The 27,349-nt window shown below is 42.6% G+C and overlaps 1 protein-coding gene across 1 annotated transcript; it reads right to left on the minus strand.

The window, feature by feature from the left end:
• Nucleotides 1-588: 588 nt before the first annotated feature.
• Nucleotides 589-25,817, minus strand: LOC311102163 (von Willebrand factor A domain-containing protein 5A-like). Its single transcript, XM_084143404.1, has 19 exons — nucleotides 25,737-25,817; nucleotides 12,670-12,720; nucleotides 12,230-12,432; nucleotides 11,318-11,540; nucleotides 10,698-10,873; nucleotides 10,312-10,426; nucleotides 9,940-10,115; nucleotides 9,664-9,752; nucleotides 9,257-9,401; nucleotides 8,129-8,208; nucleotides 6,159-6,273; nucleotides 5,844-6,002; nucleotides 5,424-5,527; nucleotides 4,859-5,076; nucleotides 4,379-4,645; nucleotides 2,958-3,115; nucleotides 2,533-2,656; nucleotides 1,324-2,268; nucleotides 589-795 (listed from the first exon to the last, which is right to left on the minus strand). Exons 2-18 carry the CDS (start codon nucleotides 12,710-12,712, stop codon nucleotides 2,189-2,191), a joined length of 2,475 nt encoding a protein of 824 aa, XP_083999530.1. The 5' UTR covers nucleotides 12,713-12,720; nucleotides 25,737-25,817; the 3' UTR covers nucleotides 589-795; nucleotides 1,324-2,188.
• Nucleotides 25,818-27,349: the final 1,532 nt, after the last annotated feature.

Raw genomic sequence — 27,349 nt, forward strand, 5'->3', positions numbered from 1 at the left:
ACATACTTAAGTATCAAAAGTAAATGTAATTGCTAAAATATACTTAAGTATCAAAAGTAAAAGTATAAATCATTTCAAATTCCTTATATTAAGCAAATCACACTGCACTATATATATATATTTTTTTTTTTAAGGATAGGGCACGCTCCAAAACTAAGACATAATTTACAAGCAAAGAATGTATGTTTAATTAGTCTGCCAGATCAGAGGCAGTAGAGATGACCAGGGATGTTCTCTTGATAAGTGTGTGAATCGCACCATTTTCCTGTCCTGCTAAGCATTCAAAATGTAACTACTACGTCTGGGTGTCAGGGAAAAAAGTACATGATTTTCATTAGGAACGCAGTGAAGTAAAAGTAAAAGTTGTCCAAAAATATAAATAGTAAAGCAAAGTACAGATACCCAAAAACTACTTAAGTAGTACTTTTTACTTAAGTACTTTACACCACTGGTGTTCAAGCAGGGCTGGAACAAAAGCCGGCACACCCAGTGGCTCTCCAGGAGGGGTTGGAAACTCCTGCTGTAGGTTTCATGCAGAAGGAACAGAGTTGAGTCATTAATAAAAATAGATACAATGACCAATAAAGATGTAGATTATGATAGATTTTTATCAAGTGCAGTCGTATATGAGGACTTACATGAATACAGAGACACAGTGTTACATGATCACACAGTAAAGGCACTGGGATAGGCACACATCTGGCTTCCCATATTGTCCACAACTCCTTCCTGCATGCATTTGGCCCCATATACGTGGATAATGGATACGTACAATAATAACCCACTGGGCGCACACTGGTTGCATCAACGTTGTTTACACGTCATTTCATTGACATTGAATTGACATCTGTGCCCAGTGGGAAGGCATTTTACCAAGCATTTTGAGAAATTAAGGCAATCATTTTGGTTAGTGATGACAAGTACTATAGACACATTGTTCCCAGTAGCCCCCCCCCCCCCCCCCCCCCACGCTGCTGCTATTCCCTGTTTATTATCTATGCATTGTCACTTTAATAACTCTACCTACATGTACATATTACCTCAATTACCTCGACTAACCGGTGAACCCCGCACATTGACTTGGTACCGGTACCCCCTGTATATAGCCTCGCTATTGTTATTTTACTGCTGCTCTTTAATTTTTTTTTTTTTTTTTTTTTTTTATGTATTCTTTCGTTAAACTGCATTGTTGGTTAAGGGCTTGTAAGTAAGCATTTCACTGTAAGGTCTACACCTGTTGTATTCGGTGCATGTGACAAATAAAATTGATTTGATTTGACAATGAGATACATAAGTGTGCTAACAGTAAATTACAGTAGACACACTGGTTGCATCAACATTGTTTACACATAATTTCAATTAAATTACATTGAATTGACAACTGTGCTCAGCGGGAAGGCATTTTATCAAGCATTTTGTGAAATTAAGGAAATCATTTTGGTTAGTGATGACAAGTACTATAGACACATTGTTTCCAGTAGCCTATATGGAATTGATAACCAAAACAAAGTCTAACAAGTATAGCTGTATATGGAACATATAGATTCATATTGATATGTTAATAACACCCAATACAAGAGGCTTCTAAACAGCTTCTACCCCCAAGCTATGAGACTCCTGTACATCTAATTAAATGGCTTCCCAGACTATTTGCATTGACCCCCCCCCCCCTTCTTTTACGCTGCTGCTATTCCCTGTTTATTATCTATGCATTGTCACTTTAATAACTCTACCTACATGTACATATTACCTCAATTACCTCGACTAACCGGTGCCCCCACACATTGACTCGGTACCGGTACCCCCTGTATATAGCCTCGCTATTGTTATTTTACTGCTTATTATTATATATTTTTTTTATGTATTCTTTCGTTAAACTGCATTGTTGGCTAAGGGCTTCTTAGTAAGCATTTCACTGTAAGGTCTACACCTGTTGTATTCGGTGCATGTGACAAATAAAATTGGATTTGATTTGACAATGAGATACATAAGTGTGCTAACAGTAAATTACAGTAGACTATTATAGGTAAGAGGTTGATAATTAGGCTTGTTCAGACCGGTACAGTTGCTAGCTCCACAGGTTGCTTGAAGCAGGTGACTAAAAGCAGGCAGGGAAGCGTGTGTATCTGACCCCAGGTAGAGTAGCAGGCGCATGGGGCACAGAGAGAGGACAGGCAGGGTGAACCTCTCAGAGCCCCAGGGTGTCTTTCTGCACCTGGCAACCCAGAAGGTTATTTCCAGCCTGGACACACTCGGACACACTGGCCACTGAAACACACAACATCACCAGAACAGGTATCATTATACTGTGGCATCATGGTGGCAAGGATGGGCAAAATGTATCTTCAACACTTGTTTGAAGACAAAATACCACCAACATTGTATTGTGAATGATTATATTCAAAAAAACAAATATATTTGTCATTGGATCCCTACTAGGAAATTGCTTTCACCTAAACAACTTATTTCCAATCAGGGCAGATGAAGGACAAGAGTTTAGATGCCAGGACTATGAGAGTAAACTATAGCTACCTTTCTGAGCCTGGATCCATGATGCTGCCTTCATGGCCAGAAACTGCCATTCCTCCTGAGCCTCCATCTTGAAACCATAGAGCCATACCAGGGCTAGAACCGTGGCCCACACCTCATGGTCCACCTGAGAGAGAGAGAGAGACGGAGAGAGAGCAAGAGAAAGACAGATGGAGAGACAGAGCGAGAGAGAGAGAGAGGAAAGAGGCAGAAGATAAGGACGCTGAGACATGGGTATTTTGGGGAGATTCAGTTCAATGGTCATCATGCCTTTGTCCAGAGCTGATGGTCTTTCTATAGAGCACACGTGCAGATACTCTGTGTGAGTGCATCATCTTGCAGCATGCTCATCTGCAATATTTTTGGTTAATCTTGCTGCCTGTGGAAACGCCATATCACTGAGTGTCAGTTGAACTCTGTGGACTTACCTGTGCAGGCTTTGGCTTGGCCACCTCCTCCTCAGTCTTCCCCAGCACCACAGCCAACGCTGCCTCCAGGCCCCAGGAACCAGAGGCCTTCTGAAGGGAGATCAGCTGGAGGAGAGGGTCCCTCACAGGCTTAGAGGTTGGGGCTGGAGAGTCAAAGTCTGATGGGATGGGAAAACATAATGGTCAGAAATGGTTACAAATGATCAAAATGCTTACAACCCGAACCCTAACCGTTGCAGTAAAATCCTTGAGCTGTGCTTGAGTATTAAAGTCACAATAAAAATAGTAACAATTAGCATGTATTTGGAATTAGGTTAACACAGACATTAACTCTTAAAATGACCTTCCTAACAGTCTTTGCCTGAAACCCAATGTAAATTGGTTATGTTAGTGCCGTACATTCCCATTTCCCCTTTGCCAAGATAATCCATCCACTTGACAGGTGTGCCATATCAAGAAGCTGATTAAACAGCATGATCATTACACAGGTGAACCTTGTGCTGGGGACAATAAAAGGCCACTCTAAAATGTGCAGTTTTGTCATACCACACAATGCCACAGATGTCTCAAGTTTTGAGGGAGCATGCAATTATCATGCTGACTGCAGGAATGACCACCAGAGCTGTTGCCAGAGAATGAATGTTCATTTCTCTACCATAAGCCGGCGCCAACGTAGTTTTAGAGAATTTAGCAGTACGTCCAACTGGCCTCACAACCTGCAGACCATGTGTATGGCGTTGTGTGGGCGAGCGGTTTGCTGATGTCAACGTTGTGAACAGAGTGCCCCATGGTGGTGGTGGGGTTATGGTATGGGCAGGCATACGCTACGGACAACCAACACAATTGTTATTTGAATATCATGATGAGATCATGAGGCCCATTTTCTTTAAGGTATCTGTGACCAACAGATGCATATCTATATTCCCAGTCATGTGAAATCCATAGATTAGGGCCTAATTAATGTATTTCAATTGACTGATTTCCTCATATGAACTGTAACTCTGTGAAATCAATTAAATTGTTGCATGTTGCGTTTATATTTTTGTTCAGTATAATTCAACATTAACAATTATTTTGTTTCCAACATTTCTGTAAAAGATATGAAATGTGAAAATGATCAAAGTTATGAAATGTGTCAATTCCACATTGTCAAATTTAATTATTATTTGAATTGACAATGAAATTAATAAAACATGTAGTTTCATCAAAACATGCAGACTTTAAACATGAACCCATAAGATCACTATCTTAATACAAATTAACAGTATTATTATTAACTCATAATAGTGATATGTAAGCATATTGAAATAGAGTCATGAACTTGAGACATGCAACTTGTTTCTTAACCAAATAGACTTGGTGCTGACCTTCAAGCTTACTCTTTTTGCTGAACGTTAACCCTTCGCCTGGGGTATACATACCAGCTTGGACATCCTTTAACCTATTCATTTTAATGGCACTCCCCAAAATGATGTGCTCGGGGCTGGACCGAGCCTTTCCACATCCCATCATTATGGGCTTGGGGCTGGAGAGAGCCCTTCTCATTTTTAGCAAGGGGCTGGACCGAGCCTTTTCACATCCCATCATTATGGGCATGGGGCTGGAAGGAGCCCTTCTCATTATGTGCCTGGGGCTGGAAGGAGCCATTCCACATCCCATTATCAAGGGTATGGGGCTGTGATACAACACTGAGAAAGAAGGAAAAAACACAGGTCACTGGGTTACAAACAAAGGTACACGCACAGAACACATTAATGACTAAACAATGACGACTCCGTCTTACACGTGCAGAGGGCACAGTTTGCGACACCACAGCTCGTGGTTACCACTTATTTAGCGCGGTTTACATATATGCATAAAATAATTTCCTTGCACAGCCTCTCTGTAACACACACACTCACTCGGCGTGGGGACTTGTCTGCGTAGCAGCTGTCCTTGCAGGGCCTCTCCATCTCCTTTGTGGACAGCGATGAAGGCAGTAAAGGCACTGCTCACTCCTGATTGGACGCTGAGCTCTACCACCTTCTCTTTCACTCCCTCCTTCTCCCCATCCTGCTCCCTCTCTTCCACCTCCAGGGATCGGATCAGGGTTCGAGCCCCCAGCCTGTGGACGGTCAGTCTGGAGAGGAGGGACAGAGAGAAGAAGAAGTGGGAAAAAGGAGAGAGAGAGAGAGAGAGAGAGAGAGAGAGAGAGAGAGAGAGAGAGAGAGAGAGAGAGAGGGGTTGAAGGTGGGAGGAGGGTTAGAGAGATTAAGTTGGTAGAGTGGGGGAGAGGAGGGTTGATGATAAGTTGGGGGTACCTACAGTATTAAATGTATCAAATCATATAACATAACTGAAATGCATTAGAAGTGCTGGGACAGATTCTGTTAATGGAACGTCATGGCAGTCTTGCCTGTAAATAGTGGCACGTTCCCTTAATGCATCTGACCAAGGCCTGCACAGTGTAAACAGTGTTGTTTTTACCCAGTGTCCTCTGCAGGTTTGAGACTGAAGCTCAGCTGATTCTCAACAGGCTGCTCAGCCAGGCTGTACTTCACTGTCACCGAGCCCTCTGTGTCCCCTGAGCTCTGAGAGAGGGAGAGAAGGAGAGAGAGAAAGACAGACAGACAGACAGACAGACAGACAGACAGACAGACAGACAGACAGACAGACAGACAGACAGACAGACAGACAGACAGACAGACAGACAGACAGACAGACAGACAGACAGACAGACAGAACGAGAGAAAACAAGGAAATACAGGGTTGAGTTAAAGACGTGGACCGTGACCCAAAAAATTGTTGTCTTGCAAATAAGTTATGACCTTCCCAGTGTCCTTTGAACATTGACACACTGTATGTTCAACAATATTAACACTCATAACATGAAGGCAGAGCCCTCACCTCCCCAGTGAGCTGGGCATACAGAAGTGCCCTTTGACCCTGGAAGAGCACTCTGATTGGTGGAGATAGAGGGGTGACAGACACCTCCTTTGGGACATTCCACTTGACTGAGATGTCCACCACAGCAGGCTGCAGGGCAAACCGGAGGGACTGCATCACCTGAGGGAGGAGAGTGAAGGAGGGGGCAGAGTAAAAAAAGGAAATAAAAAGGAAAGAGAAAAAGCAATAGAGAGAATAATGGAGGTGATGAAAATGTTTGTAACCAATACAGCCCTCTCTTTACAGACACACACACACACTAATAAGCTCTCTTACTTTGGGCTGCATCCTGTCCTGTCCTGTGATAAACTGTGCATGCCCTCCGGCCTGTTTGGCCACCCCAGAGATGAGAGCAGTGCTGGCCCCCTCCCCAATCCCAAAGGAGAAGCACCTGGCAGGGACACACCCAGGAAACAGTATTATTGTTGTGGTTGTTGTCAAATACTAAAATAAGGCTATCAACCAAATCCCTATCACTTGTATCATTTTCTTGTGCTTGTGGGCTGACTGAATTAAAACATAACTGTACAGGAAGAATCATCAATACAAAAGCTTTCATTTTCTCACAGGGGTGAAAAAACCCTAACCTACATAACTCTCCCACACTGCTGCTCACAGACAGGTTGGGTAGGTTTACTTTAGATTGGGTTTTACAATGAATCTTTTGAGTCAAATAGACCAGTGGTTAGAGCATTGTTGATATACACTACCAGTCAAAAGTTTGGACACACCTACTCATTCAACGGTTTTTCTTTATTTTTACTATTTTCTACATTGTAGAATAATAGTGAAGACATCACAACTATGAAATAACACATATGGAATCATGTAGTAACCAAAAAAGTGTTAAACAAATCAAAACATATTTTATATTTGAGATTCTTCAAATAGCCACCCTTTGCCTTGATGACAGATTTGCACACTCTTGGCATTCTCTCAACCAGCTTCATGAGGTAGTCACATGGAATGCATTTGAATTAACAGGTGTGCCTTCTTAAAAGTTAATTTGTGGAATTTCTTTACTTCTTAAGTGCAGTCGCAAAAAACATCAAGCTCTATGATGAAACTGGCTCTCATGAGGACTGCCACAGGAATGGAAGACCCAGAGTTACCTCTGCTGCAGTGGATAAATTCATTAGAGTTACCAGCCTCAGAAATTGTAGCCCAAATAAATGCTTCACAGAGTTCAAGTAACAGACACATCTCAACATCAACTGTTCAGAGGGGACTGTGTGAATCAGACCTTCATGGTCGAATTGCTGCAAAGAAACCACTACTAAAGGACACCAATAAGAAGAAGAGAAATGTTTGGCCAAAGAAACACGAGCAATGGACATTAGACCGGTGGAAATTTGTCCTTTGGTCTGGAGTCCAAATTGGAGATTTTTGTCTTTGTGAGACGCGGTGTGAGTGAACGGCTGATCTCCGCATGTGTATTTCCCACCGTAAAGCATGGAGGAGGAGGTGTTATGGTGTGGGGATGCTTTCTGCTGACACTGTCTGTGATTTATTTAGAATTCAAGGCACACTTAACCAGCATGGCTACCACAGCATTCTGCAGCAATACGCCATCCCATCTAGTTTGGGCTTATTGGGACTATCAATTGTTTTTCAACAGGACAATGACCCAACACACCTCCAGGCTGTGTAAGGGCTATTTAACCAAGAAAGAGAGTGATGGAGTGCTGCATCAGATGACCTGGCCTCCACAATCCCCCGACCTCAACCCAATTGAGATGGTTTGAGATGAGTCAGACGGCAGAGTGAAGGAAAAGCAGCCAACAAGTGCTCAGCATGTGAGAAGTCCTTCAAGACTGTTGGAAAAACATTCCAGGTGAAGCTGGTTGAGATCATGCCAAGAGTGTGCAAAGCTGTCATCAAGGCAAAGGGTGGCTATTTGAAGAATCTCAAATATAAAATATTTTTGGATTTGTTTAACACTTTTTTGGTTACTACATGATTCCATATGTGTTATTTCATAGTTTTGATGTCTTCACTATTATTCTACAATGTAAAAAATAGTAAAAACAAAGAAAAACCCTTGAATGAGTAGGTGTGTCCAAACCTTTGACTGGTACTGTAGTTTCCACTGGTTTACTTTCCAGACAGGTGCAATGGCCTCTGTAACAAACTCTCTATTAAAACCAGGTAGTGTAAATATTTCACAGGTGGGAGGTAACAGAGCTAGCTATGGGATCTCTGCCCCAAGTAGGTAATGATAGGGGAAACAGTGCTTGTGGGTCTACCTGTGAGAACCAGCATTCGTCTTCACCAGATCCAGGACTTCCTTGGTGTTTCTCACCTCACCATCAGTGAACAAGAAGAGCTGAGGATGACAGAGGGTATGTTCATCATGTGTTAACGTTAAATAATGTATGTGCAGCCCTGAGGTATACTGAGTATGTTTCCCCAGTAACCAAAAAACACAGGTCTATTTGCTGTCCCAGTAAGCCAGGCGTGGTACTGCAAATACCACACTCAAAAGACACTGTTTGGTTGGGTGTAACTCTGTAACTAAACATGCCATTGGTTGGCTGTAACGCAGTAACTAAACATGCCATTGGCTCTCGTGAGGGGGGGGGGTGAATGTAGCGGACATGAGTTAGTCATGGTCTTGTCATGAGGTAGCCCCGCCTGCAAACTTCAGAACCAGTGTCTGTACTCGGCCCAGGCGGGAATGTCCTCATGGACTAAGACAAATGGTTGCTGCCGTGGGAGACCCAGGTTCATATCCCTCCCGTGTGTTCCACATGGAAAGGTGGGAGGAGTTTGAGGTGTTTCAGGAGGAACCTGTATGGATCTCAGTGTGTAAGGTATGTAGAAGGCCAATGAATGAGGTGATTAGAGGTTAGAACAAATATTAAAGTGCCACTCCACAATAACTGACAGATTTTTTTAAACCACATTGTGGACCTCTCAGATAGTTGAGACACTAAAAAACAAACCTAGTCAAACATGGTACAGTTGTTCCTTTCGCGTCATCGATAATACATCACATCATCTACATTTTTGGTAACCGTTATTATACATTACGTCATCTATACACGTATGCATAAACAAAACTAAGTAAAGTAGATAAAAGGACATTCAGGAACTTATAAAGAAACTTCTCTGTTGGAGGATACGTTGGCAGGCTTTAGCAGAGGCATTTATATTATTGTTACCTAATAACATTTCACACAATTTATTATTTTCAGCTAGATTGTTAAAATTAGCATTTTGGCTGGACAGCTGACGAAAAAGATCATCCCTAATGTCATTGTATAACCCACAGTAAAGCAAGGCATGAGGTTCTGTTTCAATGGAACCATCGTTACAGAAAGTACAGACATTTCTCTATGGGAGTGGTTGTGTATGTAAGGTGTGTAAGTTACCTGTCTGGGCTGGTCGGGGAGGCAGGGCTGGCTGTAGATATGTTTTAAAGGCTGGAGGATCTCTGTACCTCCCATGTCAGCACTCATTCCCTTCACCTTCTGTAGAGCCTCATCCATAGTCTTCTGGCTGTACTCCACACTCTTACTGACGTCCAGATAGACACACAAGGTCAAAGGGTCATCACCACTACATATTACAGACCGAAGCCATGGACATTTTCATCTTTAACCTACCTGCTGCAAATGATTAGATGTAAACATTAACTGTCACACAATGTCACTGTTTATCTTTGAATACGGATTACTTGGTGCAACATACATGATAAAACCCTAGAACGACATTACTAAATGTGTTTAGAAACAACTTGAACTGATTGAGACGGGGGTTGGAAGGAGAGAACACTCACGGAAAGAAGGACTTATAACTGGACCCAAAGCCGATGACGTTGAAGTAGCAACCCATTGGCAGGCTTTTCAGCAAGAGCAGCAGAGTATCCTGCAAGAGAGAAATCCAACAAGTGTCTTTACTCCTCAATAAACCTTATAGGACAGTCTTAAAGAACTAGTACAGAATAGTAACCACTGTGTCCTGGATTTCACTCCAAACTATCTCTTGGTGAATGCTGTGTAGCTTGAGCTGTTCATTTACTAGAATAGGATTGTGTGTGTGTGTGTATTCATACCCTGGCACTGCCAATACGGTCCTGTGCCCCAGACCCATTGTGCATGGGGCATCCCATGCTGCCAGAGCGATCCACCACGAACAGGAACTCCCCGTGTGAGGTCAGCGATGACATCACATCCTTGGGGAACTCTGGGTACAGGCTCAGCATGACCACTGGGTCACCCATCAGAGAGCCTGGGGGGGAGAGAAAAGAAAGAAACAAAAGTAAGAAAGAAGAAAGGTCCAACAGTCTTTCTCCATTTCTACAGGACATCTCTCCATCTGTCTCACCATGTCACTCTCTGTAAACATGGATGAAGGTAGTAGACTAGACTACTCATTAATCTCATATACACCAATCTACAACAGAGTACACCCACCACCCACTCACCTGGCTTGGCAGAAGCCTGTCCTGCCTCTACTATAGCAGTAGGCTGATGGGTGTCTTGGTAATACAACAACAGCTCAACGTCCCGGTCAAACTGATGACCTGCAGCCAGACTGACCTGCAGTTAGAACAACATTCACATGAAGACAGAGCAGTCAGAGGGAATTTAACAACTATGAAGGATTCTGATGGTTCATGATGCTAGTGAGAGTGCAATTACACAGACATACTGTACACACACACACACACACACACACACACACACACACACACACACACACACACACACACACACACAGACAAACCGTACACACACACATTCATATGTACGTAAAGAAACACACTTCCACATGCATATGAACACAAACACAGACAGACACACACAGTACCGTGGCTTGGGTTTTCTCTGTGTTGAGGTAGTTGAGTGGGTCCAGGGGACAGTTGGACTCTACTCTAGAGATGGGATGAGGGGACGACACGCGGGCACTGAGGGACAGACTGTAGGGCACAGAACCAGCGGGCACTGAGGACACCTGGGCACTGCCATCACTACCACTGTCTGACCCTTAGAGAGAGAGAGATGGGGTGAGGGAGAAAGGAAGAGAGAGAGATGGGGTGAGGGAGAGAGACAGGGTCAGGGAGAGAGGAAGAGGGAGAGAGAGAGACAGAAGAAAGAAGGAGAGAGAGGAGAGAGAGAGAGAGAGAGAGAGAGAGAGAGAGAGACCAACAAATTAGCATGTTTTTGCTCCAGCCCAGCACTACCACCTTTCAACTCACCAACTCACCAAGACCTTGATTCATTCACTCAGGTGTATTAAAACTGGACTGGAACTAAAGCCTACACCATCCAATGTGGGTCTCAAAGAGCAGGACTGAAGACCACTGCCCTATGGGACCAGGTCCTGGTTCCTAGTCACACTGCTGCCCACATAGGTTTTTACTTTGTTTTGTACTGCCCTATGACGTATTACTGGTTTGTGTCTCTCTATACAGGTGTCCATGTTCTTACCCTGGGGTTGGTAGCGGGGGTTGAGCACGGCGGGCAGGCAGAGCCTCAGGCTGTCGTCAGCCTGTACAGCCAGCTCTGTCACATAGTCCAGGCTGACAGAGGCCTTCTCCCCTGGAGGTAGACTACCCACACTCAGCTTGAACACGTCCGGGCTCTCATCACTCTCCTCCAATAGGAAGGCTTGCTGTCCCGAGCTCAATGCATCATCATACTGCTCCCGCGCCTGAGGGGGGACAGAGGAAGACAGGGACGCATCATCAACCTGAGACACAGCATAGTACAGTAGCATACATCCAGGGGAGGGTGCTGTCTGACTGACACTAGTCAGGTCAATGGGGTTTGACAGAGAGTAGGATTTGACAAAGCAGTGGATGGAGAACCAGTTTTATAGGGTCAAAATCTAATACTGAGAGCAGAGAGCTGCTGGTTAACCAATAAGTGATAATAATAAGTAATGGATTGGATTTATATAGCGCCTTTCTACCAACTGAGGTACTCAAAGCAGTTTACATAGTAATGGGGAAACTCCCCTCATCCACCATCAATGTGTGGCACCCACCTGGGTGATGCACAGCAACCATTTTGTAACAGAACGCTCACCACACATCAGATCGCATGGTGGAGAGGAGTGATATATGCCAATTAGGAATGAAGGGGATTATTAGGTGGCCATGATGGAAATGGGGCCAGGTTAGTCGGCCGGTAACACTTAACACCAAGTTGCTCTTAAACCTGTGTAATAACGCTGTAACTACACTAGTAACAACATTTGTACCAACATGTTATTGATTGGTATTAACATGAAATTAACCCAAATCCTGCTATAAATTATACTTTTGTACATCTCAGAAAATGTCTTAAAAATGTCTACAGTTGCATTTGTCTCTATGTTGACTTGTCATCTCTCCTCACCTTCTGTTTCTCCTGAACCTCAGCCACCACCTCAGTCTGTCCTATCTTGGCGCTGAACCTGCAGACAGCAGCCTCTCCTGGTAGAGGGAAAACAAAGATGGCCTCCAGAGGGCTTTCCTCCTGGTTCTCATACTGCAGAGTGGAGCTCACAGTGGCCACATGCCCCTGCACACTCACCTCCACAGCAATACTCTTCAGAGGCACTGAGAGAGGGAGGTATGGAGGGAGAGAGGGATAGATGGAAGAGAGAAAACTTACGATGACAACGTTTGGGAACCACTTGGAGATAGTAAATGTGATTTAACGCTCATCTCATGGAAATGTTTAATTGAGTGAAAAACAATATAAATGTGGTGGAATGTTCTTTAGTATTTCTTTAATAAAAAAGGAAGAGAAACAGACACTGGAAGTAAACAATCATTTCTGCTTTAAAACCGTACCTGGTTTATTCTTGACAGTTACCAATCCACAGCAGTCCACCATTTTGGCTCCTGTATGGGGAAGTCAGGTGTCATATTATAATCCTCTTACTGGGAAACAGGCACTGCTGGTTTATTGATTTGTACTGTATCAATATTGATAGAACCAGGCAATAAAACAATATTGGTCTTCCTAGCAGAGGGAACATATTTACTCATACAAATCAAATCAAATGTATTCCTCACATGCTTTATAAACAACCAGACTGGTCTCATAGACTAGACGTAACATAGTAAACGTAAATCCTGGACACTCAATTTAGTATGGTATGTTACGTTTGGCATGGTTACATAAGACAGAAGGGTACTTAAGGCAAAAATGAAAAGATGGTGGTTGGCGGAGTGGATGGGTTGGCGTATAACATGAACGTCTAGCAACCCAAAGGGTGTGTGTTCAAATCTCATCACGGACAACTTTAGGATTTTAGTTAATTAGCTACTTTGCAACTACTTCCACATAACCCTAACCTTAACCCTTTAATCTAACTCCCAACCCTAACCTTAAACCCTAACCCCTAGCCTAGCTAGCGATAGCCACAACAAATTAGAATTCGTAACATATCATACATTTTGCTAATTGTATTGCACGATTTGCTAATTCGGAACGTATCGTACAAACTGTAATTCGTAACATATCATACAAATTGTAATTAGTAACATATTATATATATGTTGGTTCCAGTGCTTTACCAGTGATAGTGTATACTGACCATAACCCCTTAGTTTTTCTCCACCTGATGTACAACCAGAACCAACGCCTTATGCGTTGGGCACTTGTAGTGCAAAATTATAATTTGGAGATCCGCCACAAAAAGGGGTCGGATAATGTGTTGGCTGATGCTTTGTCTCGTGTTTAAAGATCTAGTTTTTTTTTTGTTATCCCGTCAGGATGCGGTCGATCTTTGGATTTTGGGTGTTGTGATGGTACGTGTGTCGCAAACCCTTGTGGTTTGCTCTTTTAAGGGTGGGAGTGTTACGGATACAGGTATCCTGTGTGTGTTTTTGTGTTTTTCCTCTCCTTATGCCCTAATCACAGGTGTCCTTTATGTTCCTGATTGGTGGTCATTGGGGTGTCCCACCTGTCCGACATCCGTTTGTCTGCTGATTGCTGAGGTGGACCAATCAGTGGACATTCCTCTGCATTGCACCACCTGTTTCTGGTTTTTCACTCACATCACACATCCCATTGTTTTAAAAGCCAGTCAGTTGTGTTTGTTGAGAGAGACTATTTCCGTATGTGAGTATGGATACTGTGGTGTCCTGTGTTTTGTGTACTCACCCATTTGCTGGTTACTCTGTTTGGTAACTTTGTTGTGTGTTTCTGGGAAAAGGGGGATTTAAGCAAGTTGCCCTTGGGCATACATTACCCGTAGGAAGAAAATAGTCTAAAAACACTAGTTAGACCTGAGCGGACCACCCACTGTAATTTTTGTATGATTAGCAGTAGCTTAGCGGTTCTTGAGGCAGGCAAGATCAGTTTAGTTTTTTTTTTACATTATTGTTTCATTTCTTGCGTCCTGCTCAGCCCTTTTTCCCAAACCTTTACCGTGTGTTAAAAATAAACATCTTGTGTTTGACGGTAGTTTATGGTTGTCGGTGTATTTTTTGTTCTCACTGTTTCCATGTCATGATACTAATTTGCATGAATTATGTTACGGGTCTCTGTTCCATCCACCCTAGACTTTTAAAGCCACGGGGTTCGTAACACATATCATACAAATTGTAATTCGTAACATATCATACAAATTGTAATTCGTAACATATCATAAGAAATGGATGATGGATTTCCACAAATTAACATACCATATGAAACATACATTTCATACTAAATGGAGTGTCTTGGATTTACGTACAGAATAATAACAAATGTTCTGTAACTTTGCAAACTTTCTGATTTACGTACAGAATAATACGAAATGCTCTGAGACCACGTTGAAACAACAGGTGTAGACTAACAGTGAAATGCTTACTTATGGGCCCTTCCCAACAATGCAGAGAGAAATAAAATAGAGAACCGACAGATTCTTTGTGCAAAAAGGGAAATGACCAAACCTGAAGTTCTGGTGAACAATAAAATATGAAATAATCACAGCAGCCTGATGCAATAATGCCAATCTCTGTCCAGTGTCCATCCTGTGTAACCTCTGGTTGAACTAGTCAGACATCCTATTAAATTGGTTCTAATTCATAATTCTATTGGACTTGTAAAATAGGATGGAATGCAGTAGTTAAGTGGGTGATTTTAAGTCAGGAGGTAGGCCTACCTACCACCTGGAGGGTGTTGGTCAGGTAGGCTATTTCATCATTTCAGAGATTGAGGTGAACACAAATTGATTTACAGGAGGCAAGTAAACATTTTGCACTTGTTTGACAAAATTTATTAAATTAAAGTGTAGCAAAAAGCATCTCAGGACAAACACGCACACATGGATTTAGGCTACTTTATCCCATCACACCAGCGGTAGAATATTCAATAGGGTGTAACTAACCGTAGCTGATTTTCTAATTTTTCTTATAGGGTAACACTTCATTTTAAGCACCACCTGTTTCTGGTTTTTCACTCACATCACACATCCCATTGTTTTAAAAGCCAGTCAGTTGTGTTTGTTGAGAGAGACTATTTCCGTATGTGAGTATGGATACTGTGGTGTCCTGTGTTTTGTGTACTCACCCATTTGCTGGTTACTCTGTTTGGTAACTTTGTTGTGTGTTTCTGGGAAAAGGGGGATTTAAGCAAGTTGCCCTTGGGCATACATTACCCGTAGGAAGAAAATTGTCTAAAAACACTAGTTAGACCTGAGCGGACCACCCACTGTAATTTTTGTATGGTTAGCAGTAGCTTAGCGGTTCTTGGGGCAGACAAGATCAGTTTAGTTTTTTTTTACATTATTGTTTCATTCCTTGGGTCCTGCTCAGCCTTTTTTCCCAAACCTTTACCGTGTGTTCAAAATAAACATCTTGTGTTTGACGGTAGTTTATGGTTGTCTGTGTATTTTTTGTTCTCACTGTTTCCATGTCATTATACTAATTTGCATGAATTATGTTACGGGTCTCTGTTCCATCCACCCTAGACTTTTAAAGCCACGGGGTTCGTAACATAACGTGGGGGCTCGTCTGGGATCATTCTCATTGATACCCATGCTACTCATGCAAATTAGTTTAGTGTCTGGTTCAGTGTTGAGCTTGGCAGCTGTAACTAACTGGTTTTGTGTTCAGTATTCGTCGGCTCGTGTTGCTAGTTTAAGATGGCTACTTTTGAGTTGGATGCCTTTTTGGAAAACCCTACGTGGGAGGTTTTTGAGAATTGCCATAGAGTGGATCTACAGGCTTTGGCTGACCACTTTTCTGTACCCATTTCAAGGGTTTTAGTGAAAGCAGAAGTTAGGAAAGCAGTGTTAGAGATATTATTGAACGAGCGAGTGCTTGAGTTACCGCCGCCTGAGCCTGCTGCTCCTGTAGTGGATGTGGTTGCTACTTCTGTAAGCCTGTCGGTGTCTGAGTACGAGGCTCCACCCACATTGCCCCGTTTTGACCCACTCTCCCCACTGTCCGACAGTGATGCCAGGATGGATGTCCGCTCGACACGGCTCCAAATGGAGGCGGAAGAGCGGGCACAAATCAGGCAAGACAAGCTGGAAACAGAACAGGAGACGTGTAAGCTAGAGGCAGAACAGGAGACGCGGAAGATGGAACTGGAGACGTGTAGGCTTGATCAAGAACTGGAGTTGCGTAAGATGGAACTGGAGATGCGTAAAATGGAACTAGAGGCAGAAACAGCGAGGTTAGTCTCTGCTCATACTATGCCTGCTAGTGAGCCGTCCTCACCAGCTGTGTCGTCTGCTACTTTTGATATTAGTAGACAGATCACCTTGGTACCTGTGTTTAGGGAGTCAGAGGTTGATTCCTATTTCAGTGTTTTTGAGCGTATAGCAGTAGCATTGAAATGGCCCGAAGAGGTACTTTACATCAGTGTAAATTAACAGGTAAAGCCCAAGAGGTTCTGGCAGCGCTACCTCTTGAAGACAGCTTGAATTATGACGTGGTCAAAGCTACTGTTCTTCGTGCCTATGAGCTGGTTCCTGAGGCATATCGACAGAGATTTAGGTCTCATAAAAAGTATTCTACTTGCTAGAGAAAAAGGAAATCTGTTTGACAAATGGCACACTGCTAGTAAGGTAACTGATTTTAACTCTCTACGGGAGTTAATCTTGTTAGAAGAGTTTACAAATTGCTTACCCGAACGCATTGTAGTTTATCTGAACGAAAGTATCCTCACTGTCGGAAGCGTCTGTATTGGCAGACGAGTTTGTGTTGACGCATAAGAGCGTGTTTTCGGCTCGTGCGGAGAGCAGGGCCGCAGAGTTGCTAACTTTTAGTCCTAGTCGTCCAGCAGTACATCCAGCACGCCCAAAAGATGTGCGTCACTGTTTCTATTGTCATAAGGTGGGACATATCGTTAATGATTGCTTTCTGCTAAAACGCAAACAGGGGATGCCTCAGCACGCCAGGCCGCCAACGGGTGTTGGGCTGATACGTACGGTTGTAAGGCCGGAATCAAAACATATGCCTCATAGTGAATGTGGTTTGAAAGTCCCAGTCCCAGATCACAGTTATGAACCGTTCATTTTTGAGGGGTTTGTTTCCATATCAGATGACGAAGCGTCTCAGCGTCCGGTTAGAATCCTCAGAGATACTGGTGCGGCGCAGTCGTTCATACTATCTGATGTGTTGCCCTTGTCCAATAATACATATTGTGGTTCCAGTGTGTTAGTACAAGGAATTGAAATGGTATTCGTCCCAGTGCCATTGCACTTTGTGAACGTTCACTCTGAATTAGTCAGTGGATTGTTCAGAGTTGGAGTACGTCCTATGTTGCCAATAAAAGGTGTGACATTTATAATGGGCAACGATATTGCCGGAGGAAAGGTGATACCCGTATTGGAGGTAATGGATAAAAGTGACCAGTCTCTCTCCGAGGAGCTGGCACAGGGTTATCCAGATGTGTTCCCCGCTTGTGCTGTCACACGTGCTCAAGCACGACAAGTGGGTGACGTGATAGATTTGTCGAACACGATTCTATTCAGAGTGTGACCCAGAGGATAGCTTGGGTGCTACCTCTGGTAAGTTGGTGCAGTCTGACCAACAGCCCAGGAAAAGGAAGAAGTATGTGGAACTTGTAGCCGAGGCAATACAGTTACCAGTCACTCGTGAGCAGCTGATCGCTAACCAGAAGGTTGACATTAGCCTGGCTAAATGTTTTTCTAGTGTTGTCTCAGAGGAGGAGCTAAAGAAGAAAAACATGGCATACTTCATTGATTGTAATCTCCTCATGCGTAAATGGACATCCCATGTTGACGCTGGCGGAGATTGGAATGATGTTTACCAAATAGTGATTCCTACAGCCTTTTGACAAAATGTTTTATCCCTCGCTCATGATCACCAGTGGTCCGTACATCTGGGAGTCACCAAGACTTATGATCTGGTTTTGCGACATTTCTTTTGGCCTGGTTTAAAACAAGATGTGGCTCAGTTCTGTCAACTTGCCACACCTGTCAAGTAACTGGGAAACCGAACCAGGTTATTCCCCCCGCGCCTCTTTGTCCCATACCGGCCATAGGTGAGCCATTCGAACATGTGATGGTTGATTGTGTTGGACCATTACCAAAAACAAAATCTGGTAACCAGTTTCTGTTGATGATTATGTGTGTGGCCACCAGGTACCCAGAGGCCATTCCTCTGCGAAGGATTACTGCTCCGGTGGTGAGTAAAGCGTTGATCAAATACTTCTCAACTTTTGGGTTACCTAAGGTGGTACAAACTGATCAGGGTACGAATTTCCTTTCTAAGCTTTTCAAACAAGTGTTAAAATCCTTGCCAGTTACACACCGTGTGTCAAGCGCATATCACCCAGAGTCTCAGGGTGCGATTGAACGTTGGCATCAGACGCTGAAGTCTATGCTCCGTAAATATTGCTTGGAATCTGAGAAGGATTGGGATGAGGGAGTTCCTCTAGTTTTGTTTGCTGTCCGTGAGACAGTACAGGAATCCCTAGTGTTCAGCCCAGCTGAACTGGTGTTTTGACACACCATGAGAGGACCTATGAAAGTCCTTAAGGATCAGTTTTTATCACAAGAGTTGTGTGCGAAAGAAAATGTGTTGGACTACGTTAGTCGCTTTCGTGAGCGCCTACATGGTGCCTGTGCTCTAGCAAAGGAAGCGCTGTCTTCCTCACAGAGACAGATGAAACGGCATTATGACAACCAGGCTGTTTCTCGTTCACTGCAGCCAGGTGACCAAGTTCTTGTATTGTTGCCTGTGCCAGGAGCGTCATTGTCAGCACGTTTCTCTGGTCCTTATGTAATTGAAAAGAAACTAAGTGAAACTGACTATGTGATACAGACTCCTGAAAGAAAACGCCAATCTCGTGTGTGCCACTTTAACATGTTGAAGACATACCACACCAGACCCGTCACTCAGATAGACAGTCCAGAGAAACTGGCCGACTCGGCTGTCTCTATTGCTGCTACGGCTGTAGTGGGAGGTCATGTTAATGATGTGGACGGAGATGGTTTGGAGTTGCGCAATACTCAGCAGCAGTGTGCTAGATTGCCCAATTCAGAGATGCTGCTGTCTCTCCTTTCAAGCCTGATTCATTTAACGGACAGACATTCAGATGATATTGTGAGGCTATTACACAGCTTTCCATGTCTTTTTAATAATGTTCCTACATGCACAAATGTGTTAGAACATGACATTAATGTTGGAAACGCTGCACCTATCAAGCAACATGCTTATCGTGTCAACGTCTCTAAAAGAAAGATAATGAGGGATGAGGTCGGTTATTTGCTGGAGAATAACCTTGCTATGCCAAGTTCAAGTCCTTGGAGTTCTCCGTGCATTCTGGTTCCTAAACCTGATGGGACATCCAGGTTATGTACGGACTATCGGAAGGTCAATGCTGTCACAGTGCCCGACTCGTTCCCGTTACCCAGACTGGATGACTGTATTGACACTGTTGGTGCTGCTACTTATGTAACCAAACTAGATCTTCTAAAAGGTTACTGGCAGGTGCCGTTAACCTCACGTGCCTCCGACATCTCTGCCTTTGTGACCCCAGATCACTTCCTACAATATGCTGTCATGGCATTTAGGATGCGGAACGCACCAACCACTTTCCAACGCCTGGTTAACACAGTATTGCCTGGAGTTCCTAATTGTAGTGCTTACCTTGATGATCTGGTAATTTATTCAACTGAGTGGTCTGATCATGTTAACACTCTAAGGGTAGTGTGTGAACGTCTAGCAGCCGCTTCTCTAACCCTGAACTTAGCAAAGTGCGAGTTTGGGAAGGCCACTGTTACTTATCTCGGTAAACAGGTCGGCCATGGTCAGGTGCGCTCTGTAGATGCCAAGGTCTCAGCTATAAATGCATTTCCCGCACCTACCACCAGAAGAGAGCTACGCCGTTTTTTAGGGATGGTTGGCTACTACCGTAGTTTCTGTAAAAATGTCTCTGCGGTAGTTGCACCATTAACGGATTTGCTCAGTCCGGCAAGAAAATGTGTATGGTCTGAAGATTGTCGTACTGCTTTCAACACTGCTAAAGCACTCTTATGTAGTACTCCTGTTCTTGCTGCGCCAGATTTTGAACAACCGTTTAAACTGGAGGTAGATGCAAGTGCCAGAGGTGCTGGTGCTGTTCTACTGCAGCCGGACCAGAGTGGAGTGGACCATCCTGTCTTGTATTTTTCGCGGAAATTTAACAAATGTCAGACAAACTATTCCACCATTGAACAAGAAGCTCTAGCTTTGTTGTTAGCTCTGCAGTACTTTGAAGTATATGTTGGTTCCAGTGCATTACCAGTGATAGTGTATACTGACCATAACCCCTTAGTTTTTCTCCACCGGATGTACAACCAGAACCAACGCCTTATGCGTTGGGCACTTGTAGTGCAAAATTATAATTTGGAGATCTGCCACAAAAAGGGGTTGGATAATGTGTTGGCTGAGTCTCGTGTTTAAAGAACTGGGTTTTTTTTGTTATCCCGTCAGGATGTGGTTGATCTTTTGAATTTTGGGTGTTGTGATGGTGTGTCGCAAACCCTTGTGGTTTGCTCTTTAAAGGGTGGGAGTGTTACGGATACAGGTATCCTGTGTGTGTTTTTGTGTTTTTCCTCTCCTTCTGCCCTAATCACAGATGTCCTTTATGTTCCTGATTGGTGGTCATTGGGGTGTCCCACCTGTCCGACATCCGTTTGTCTGCTGATTGCTGAGGTGGACCAATCAGTGGACATTCCTCTGTATTGCACCACCTGTTTCTGGTTTCCCACTCACACCTCCCATTGTTTTAAAAGCCAGTCAGTTGTGTTTGTTGGGAGAGACTATTTCCGTATGTGAGTATGGATACTGTGGTGTCCTGTGTTTTGTGTACTCACTCATTTGCTGGTTACTCTGTTTGGTAACTTTGTTGTGTGTTTCTGGGAAAAGGGGGATTTAAGCAAGTTGCCCTTGGGCATACATTACCCGTAGGAAGAAAATAGTCTAAAAACACTAGTTAGACCTGAGCGGACCACCCACTGTAATTTTTGTATGATTAGCAGTAGCTTAGCGGTTCTTGAGGCAGGCAAGATCAGTTTAGTTTTTTTTTTACATTATTGTTTCATTTCTTGCGTCCTGCTCAGCCCTTTTTCCCAAACCTTTACCGTGTGTTAAAAATAAACATCTTGTGTTTGACGGTAGTTTATGGTTGTCGGTGTATTTTTTGTTCTCACTGTTTCCATGTCATGATACTAATTTGCATGAATTATGTTACGGGTCTCTGTTCCATCCACCCTAGACTTTTAAAGCCACGGGGTTCGTAACACATATCATACAAATTGTAATTCGTAACATATCATACAAATTGTAATTCGTAACATATCATAAGAAATGGATGATGGATTTCCACAAATTAACATACCATATGAAACATACATTTCATACTAAATGGAGTGTCTTGGATTTACGTACAGAATAATAACAAATGTTCTGTAACTTTGCAAACTTTCTGATTTACGTACAGAATAATACGAAATGCTCTGAGACCACGTTGAAACAACAGGTGTAGACTAACAGTGAAATGCTTACTTATGGGCCCTTCCCAACAATGCAGAGAGAAATAAAATAGAGAACCGACAGATTCTTTGTGCAAAAAGGGAAATGACCAAACCTGAAGTTCTGGTGAACAATAAAATATGAAATAATCACAGCAGCCTGATGCAATAATGCCAATCTCTGTCCAGTGTCCATCCTGTGTAACCTCTGGTTGAACTAGTCAGACATCCTATTAAATTGGTTCTAATTCATAATTCTATTGGACTTGTAAAATAGGATGGAATGCAGTAGTTAAGTGGGTGATTTTAAGTCAGGAGGTAGGCCTACCTACCACCTGGAGGGTGTTGGTCAGGTAGGCTATTTCATCATTTCAGAGATTGAGGTGAACACAAATTGATTTACAGGAGGCAAGTAAACATTTTGCACTTGTTTGACAAAATTTATTAAATTAAAGTGTAGCAAAAAGCATCTCAGGACAAACACGCACACATGGATTTAGGCTACTTTATCCCATCACACCAGCGGTAGAATATTCAATAGGGTGTAACTAACCGTAGCTGATTTTCTAATTTTTCTTATAGGGTAACACTTCATTTTAAGGGGTCCTTATTACAGTCTAATTACATGTGTAATTACACTGTAACAAGTATTGTAGTTAATTGTAACAACCAATAGTTACACGGTAATAACAACATATAACTGGTAGTAGTTGCGGTCTGTAATTACAACGGTGTAACAATGAATGCTTGTTACCATGCTCGTTACAAACGGGCAGGTTTCCACTAAATTCACAAACTTAGTGTTTTGTTTCATCTCAGCTGCATCCGATTCAGTAACAACAGTCACAAAGGTTGTGACCCCTCGTGGATGCGCTGTCCGAGAGATTAGGCTCTAATTACTTACAGTGAGGGAAAAAAGTATTTGATCCCTTGCTGATTTTGTAAGTTTGCCCACTGACAAAGACATGATCAGTCTATAATTTTAATGGTAGGTTTATTTGAACAGTGAGAGACAGAATAACAAACAAAAAATCCAGAAAAACGCATGTCAAAAATGTTATTAATTGATTTGCATTTTAATGAGGGAAATAAGTATTTGACCCCCTCTCAATCAGAAAGAGTTCTGGCTCCCAGATGTATTTTATACAGGTAACGAGCTGAGATTAGGAGCACACTCTTAAAGGGAGTGCTCCTAATCTCAGCATGTTACATGTATAAAAGACACCTGTCCACAGAAGCAATCAATCAATCAGATTCCAAACTCTCCACCATGGCCAAGACCAAAGAGCTCTCCAAGGATGTCAGGGACAAGATTGTAGACCTACACAAGGCTGGAATGGGCTACAAGACCATCGCCAAGCAGCTTGGTGAGAAGGTGACAACAGTTGGTGCGATTATTCGCAAATGGAAGAAACACAAAAGAACTGTCAATCTCCCTCAACCTGGGGCTCCATGCAAGATCTCACCTTATGGAGTTGCAATGATCATAAGAATGGTGAGGAATCAGCCCAGAACTCCACGGGAGGATCTTGTCAATGATCACAAGGCAGCTGGGACCATAGTCACCAAGAAAACAATTGGTAACACACTACGCCGTGAAGGACTGAAATCCTGCAGCGCCCGCAAGGTCCCCCTGCTCAAGAAAGCACATATACAGGCCCGTCTGAAGTTTGCCAATGAACATCTGAATGATTCAGAGGAGAACAGGGTGAAAGTGTTGTGATCAGATGAGACCAAAATTGAGCTCTTTGCCATCAACTCAACTCGCCGTGTTTGGAGGAGGAGGAATGCTGCCTATGACCCCAAGAACACCCTCCCCACCGTCAAACATGGAGGTGGAAACATTATGCTTTGGGGGTGTTTTTCTGCTAAGGGGACAGGACAACTTCACCGCATCAAAGGGACGATGGACGGGGCCATGTACCGTCAAATCTTGGGAGAGAACCTCCTTCCCTCAGCCAGGGCATTGAAAATGGATCATGGATGGGTATTTCAGCATGACAATGACCCAAAACACAAGGCCAAGGCAACAAAGGAGTGGCTCAAGAAGAAGCACATTAAGGTCCTGGAGTGGCCTAGCCAGTCTCCAGACCTTAATCCCATAGAAAATCTGTGGAGGGAGCTGAAGGTTTGTTGCCAAATGTCAGCCTCGAAACCGTAATGACTTGGAGAAGATCCCTCCTGAGATGTGTGCAAACCTGGTGGCCAACTACAAGAAACGTCTGACCTCTGTGAATGCCAACAAGGGTTTTGCCACCAAGTACTAAGTCATGTTTTGCAGAGGGGTCAAATACTTATTTCCCTCATTAAAATGCAAATCAATTTATATAACATTTTTTACATGCATTTTTCTGGATTTGTTTTGTTGTTATTCTGTCTCCCACTGTTCAAATAAACATACCATTAAAATTATAGACTGATCATGTTTTTGTCAGTGGGCAAACTTACAAAATCAGCAGGGGATCAAAATACTTTTTTCCCTCACTGTACCCATGAATGTGCACTGATGAAACTATATCTCCACTCAACGTTATTGCTAGCACTTGCCACCAAAATAAAGTGTACCATCTGGGTTAATTTGGTCATCCCAGATTAGGAAAAACACACTATTTCAAAGAATAGTACATGAAATGTTTGCCTAAGTACAATGTAATTACTAGGTGTTAAACAGGATTTAGCTTGTTAAATTGAAGTGTATCTTGAGGGGTTCTTACTTGTAGTTAATGTGTACTTATATAGTACATTACCCATCCTGACAACCTGGCCCTAATTGAAAGCTTCTGGAAGTATTACTTAATTTCTGTACATTATTGTGTAATGAAGTGAAACTTCCAGAAGCTTAAAAGCTGCAATATTTAACTTTTTGGGCGACCCTACCAAATTCACATAGAAATGTTAGTTATAGATCTGTCACGCTCATTGAAAGCAAGTCTATGAAGCGGTAGATCTGTTCTATGTTCTCTATTTCTGTGCTTCCCATTCTTAAGTCTCGTTTTTGCGTCTTTTACTTTCGGTTTTGTACACCAGCTTCAAACAGTTGAAAATACAATATTTTTGGTTATTTTCAAATATACTTCACAGCAGTTTAGATAGTACAATGATTCTCTACATTATGCATTGCTTGTTTTGTCACATAAACTGAAATTAGGCGAGCTATTAGAAATTTAGCAACCAGGAAATGGTTTCTGCATATTGCACCTTTAAAATGAAGGCCAGGTTGTCAGGATGGATAATGTACTGTATAAGTACACATTAATTACAAGTAAGTACCCCTCAAGATACACATAATTTTAATTGGCTAAATCTTGTGTAATAACTGGTAATTACATTGTAGCGTACTTAGGCAAACATTACATGTACTATGCTTTGAAATTGTGTATTTTTCCACAACTGCGATGCCACCCATATTAGAATTTAGTGGAAACCTGCCCATTTGTAACAAGCATGGTAATAAGCATTCATTGATACACCTCTGTAATTACATTCTGCAATTACTACCAGTTACAAGTTGTTATTACACATGAACTATGAGTTGTTACAGTTAACTACAATACCTGTTACAGTGTAATAATGACGCGTTAAAATGAAGCGTTACCCCCAAAAAAATTATGTATAGCGCCTGTGATTCATGTCTGTTCAATAAACATGATAACATTGGTAACGTTGCGCACTCTTGAACAGACTCTGAGGTGCAGTCACATGTTGCGCGTCTATTCTAGCAAGCTAAACCAAATCTCCATAAAATAAGGTTATTGTGATATGTTGATGCTATCGAATTTGATGGTTCAAATAAGTATATTTATAACATTTTTGGCCAACAAAAATACGCATAGTAAATGTAATTTCAATATCTGATCAAATGTTGAATCTTTTTTTAGCAAACCTGAATGCTTTCACAAAGTAATCATCCCCAAACAAGGCATTTATGTAACATACCTTCAAATCTGTGATAGGATGGTTTTCAATTACTGCTCTGCAGGTCCTGGTGATTCGTTTAGAATGAATATGCATCGGAGTACACTACTTCTTCCTGGTTTATAAAGGCGCACGTCAACAGTAAACACTTGTAGGCGGTTGACAAATCAGTGTAAAGGATGCTAATGTAGGTGGAGTTTCCCGGCATCGCCAGGCGTCGTCTAGAGTTTGTGTTCTCGAATACACACAGCCAACATTGAAGTAGCAGTAAATAAACTACACAAGGAGGAATGAGAGGCTGTGTGTGATCAATTAAATATTATGTGAGTTAGGGGAACGAGAGAATGACCCAGACAGACATAGACGGGTGGTCTGTGGCAGTGGGGACCCATCTTTTTTTGGGGGGGGGGGGTGGGGGGTGTTGCAATTTTGCATGTTATTTTTGCATTAATAGAGGTGTCACATATCAGTTTGCAAACAATGTAAAAAAATAAAATAATAATCATTGAGTTAATAAAGCCTCCATACAAACATGGTCTCTTTTTTTGCTTTCTTGAATAAGGCAGCTCCAAAATGCAGGTATTTCAGCCTAGCTCAGTGCTTTCTTTGGTGGCCCCTTGGACAGTGTTGATGAAGCTCTCTTATTTTTTTTTTTACACTGTTTTATTTAAAGCTTCATGCAAAGTTATTGTTACCAGTCTCTGTCATTCAGTCTATTATTGAAGAATTTCAAGATATTCATGACCTTGGTCAATCACATCTTCTTTCAAAGCTCAAGGAGAAGTTGATATACTTGGCATTCCTGAGAATGATATAAGAAATGTAATTGAAGAGCTCCAAAAGGAGGATCTTCTCAAGGCCTATAATGGTTATTTACTAACAAATCAGCGTCGGAAAGGGTTGTTCTTTATTTTTTAGTATTTTCTACATTGAAGAATAATAGTGAAGACATCAAAACTATGAAATAACACATATGTTGTAACCAAAAAAGTGATTAAAAAATCTAAATATATTTTATAATTGAGATTCTTCAAATAGCCGATCCTTTGCCTTGATGACAGCTTTGTACACTCTTGGCATTCTCTCAACCAGCTTCACCTGGAATGCTTTTCCAACAGTCTTGAAGGAGTTCCCACATATGCTGAGCACTTGTTGGCAGCTTTTCCTTCACTCTGCGGTCCGACTCATCCCAAACCATCTCAATTGGGTTGAGGTCGAGGGATTGTTTAGGCCAGGTCATCTGATGCAGCACTCCATCACTCTCCTTCTTGGTAATATAGCCCTTACACAGCCTGGAGGTGTGTTGGGTCATTGTCCTGTTGAAAAACAAATGACAGTCCCACTAAGCCCAAACCAGATGGGATGGCGTATCGTGGCAGAATGCTTTGGTAGCCATGCTGGTTAAGTGTGCCTTGAATTCTAAATAAATCACTGACAGTGTCAGCAGCAAAGCACCCCCCATACCATAACACCTCCTCCTCCATGCTTTACGGTGGGAAATACACATGCGGAGATCATCCGTTCACCCACACCACGTCTTACAAAGCCACGGCGGTTGGAACCAAAAATCTCCAATTTGGACTCCAGACCAAATGACAGATTTCCACCAGTCTAATGTCCATTGCTCGTGTTTC

The sequence above is a fragment of the Coregonus lavaretus genome, assembly GCF_964263955.1.
Source record: "Coregonus lavaretus genome assembly, chromosome: 26".
Lineage (NCBI taxonomy): Eukaryota > Metazoa > Chordata > Actinopteri > Salmoniformes > Salmonidae > Coregonus > Coregonus lavaretus.

Excerpts from the sequence above, each read along its gene's own strand:
- LOC311102163 (XM_084143404.1), bottom strand. The coding sequence starts at position 12,712 with ATGGTGGACTGCTGTGGATTGGTAACTGTCAAGAATAAACCAG. Across the intron at positions 6,003-6,158 it reads AGGACAGGATGCAGCCCAAA|GTGATGCAGTCCCTCCGGTT; the intron begins GTAAGAGAGCTT and ends CTCCTCCCTCAG. Across the intron at positions 4,646-4,858 it reads CAGACAAGTCCCCACGCCGA|TGTTGTATCACAGCCCCATA; the intron begins GTGAGTGTGTGT and ends CTTCTTTCTCAG.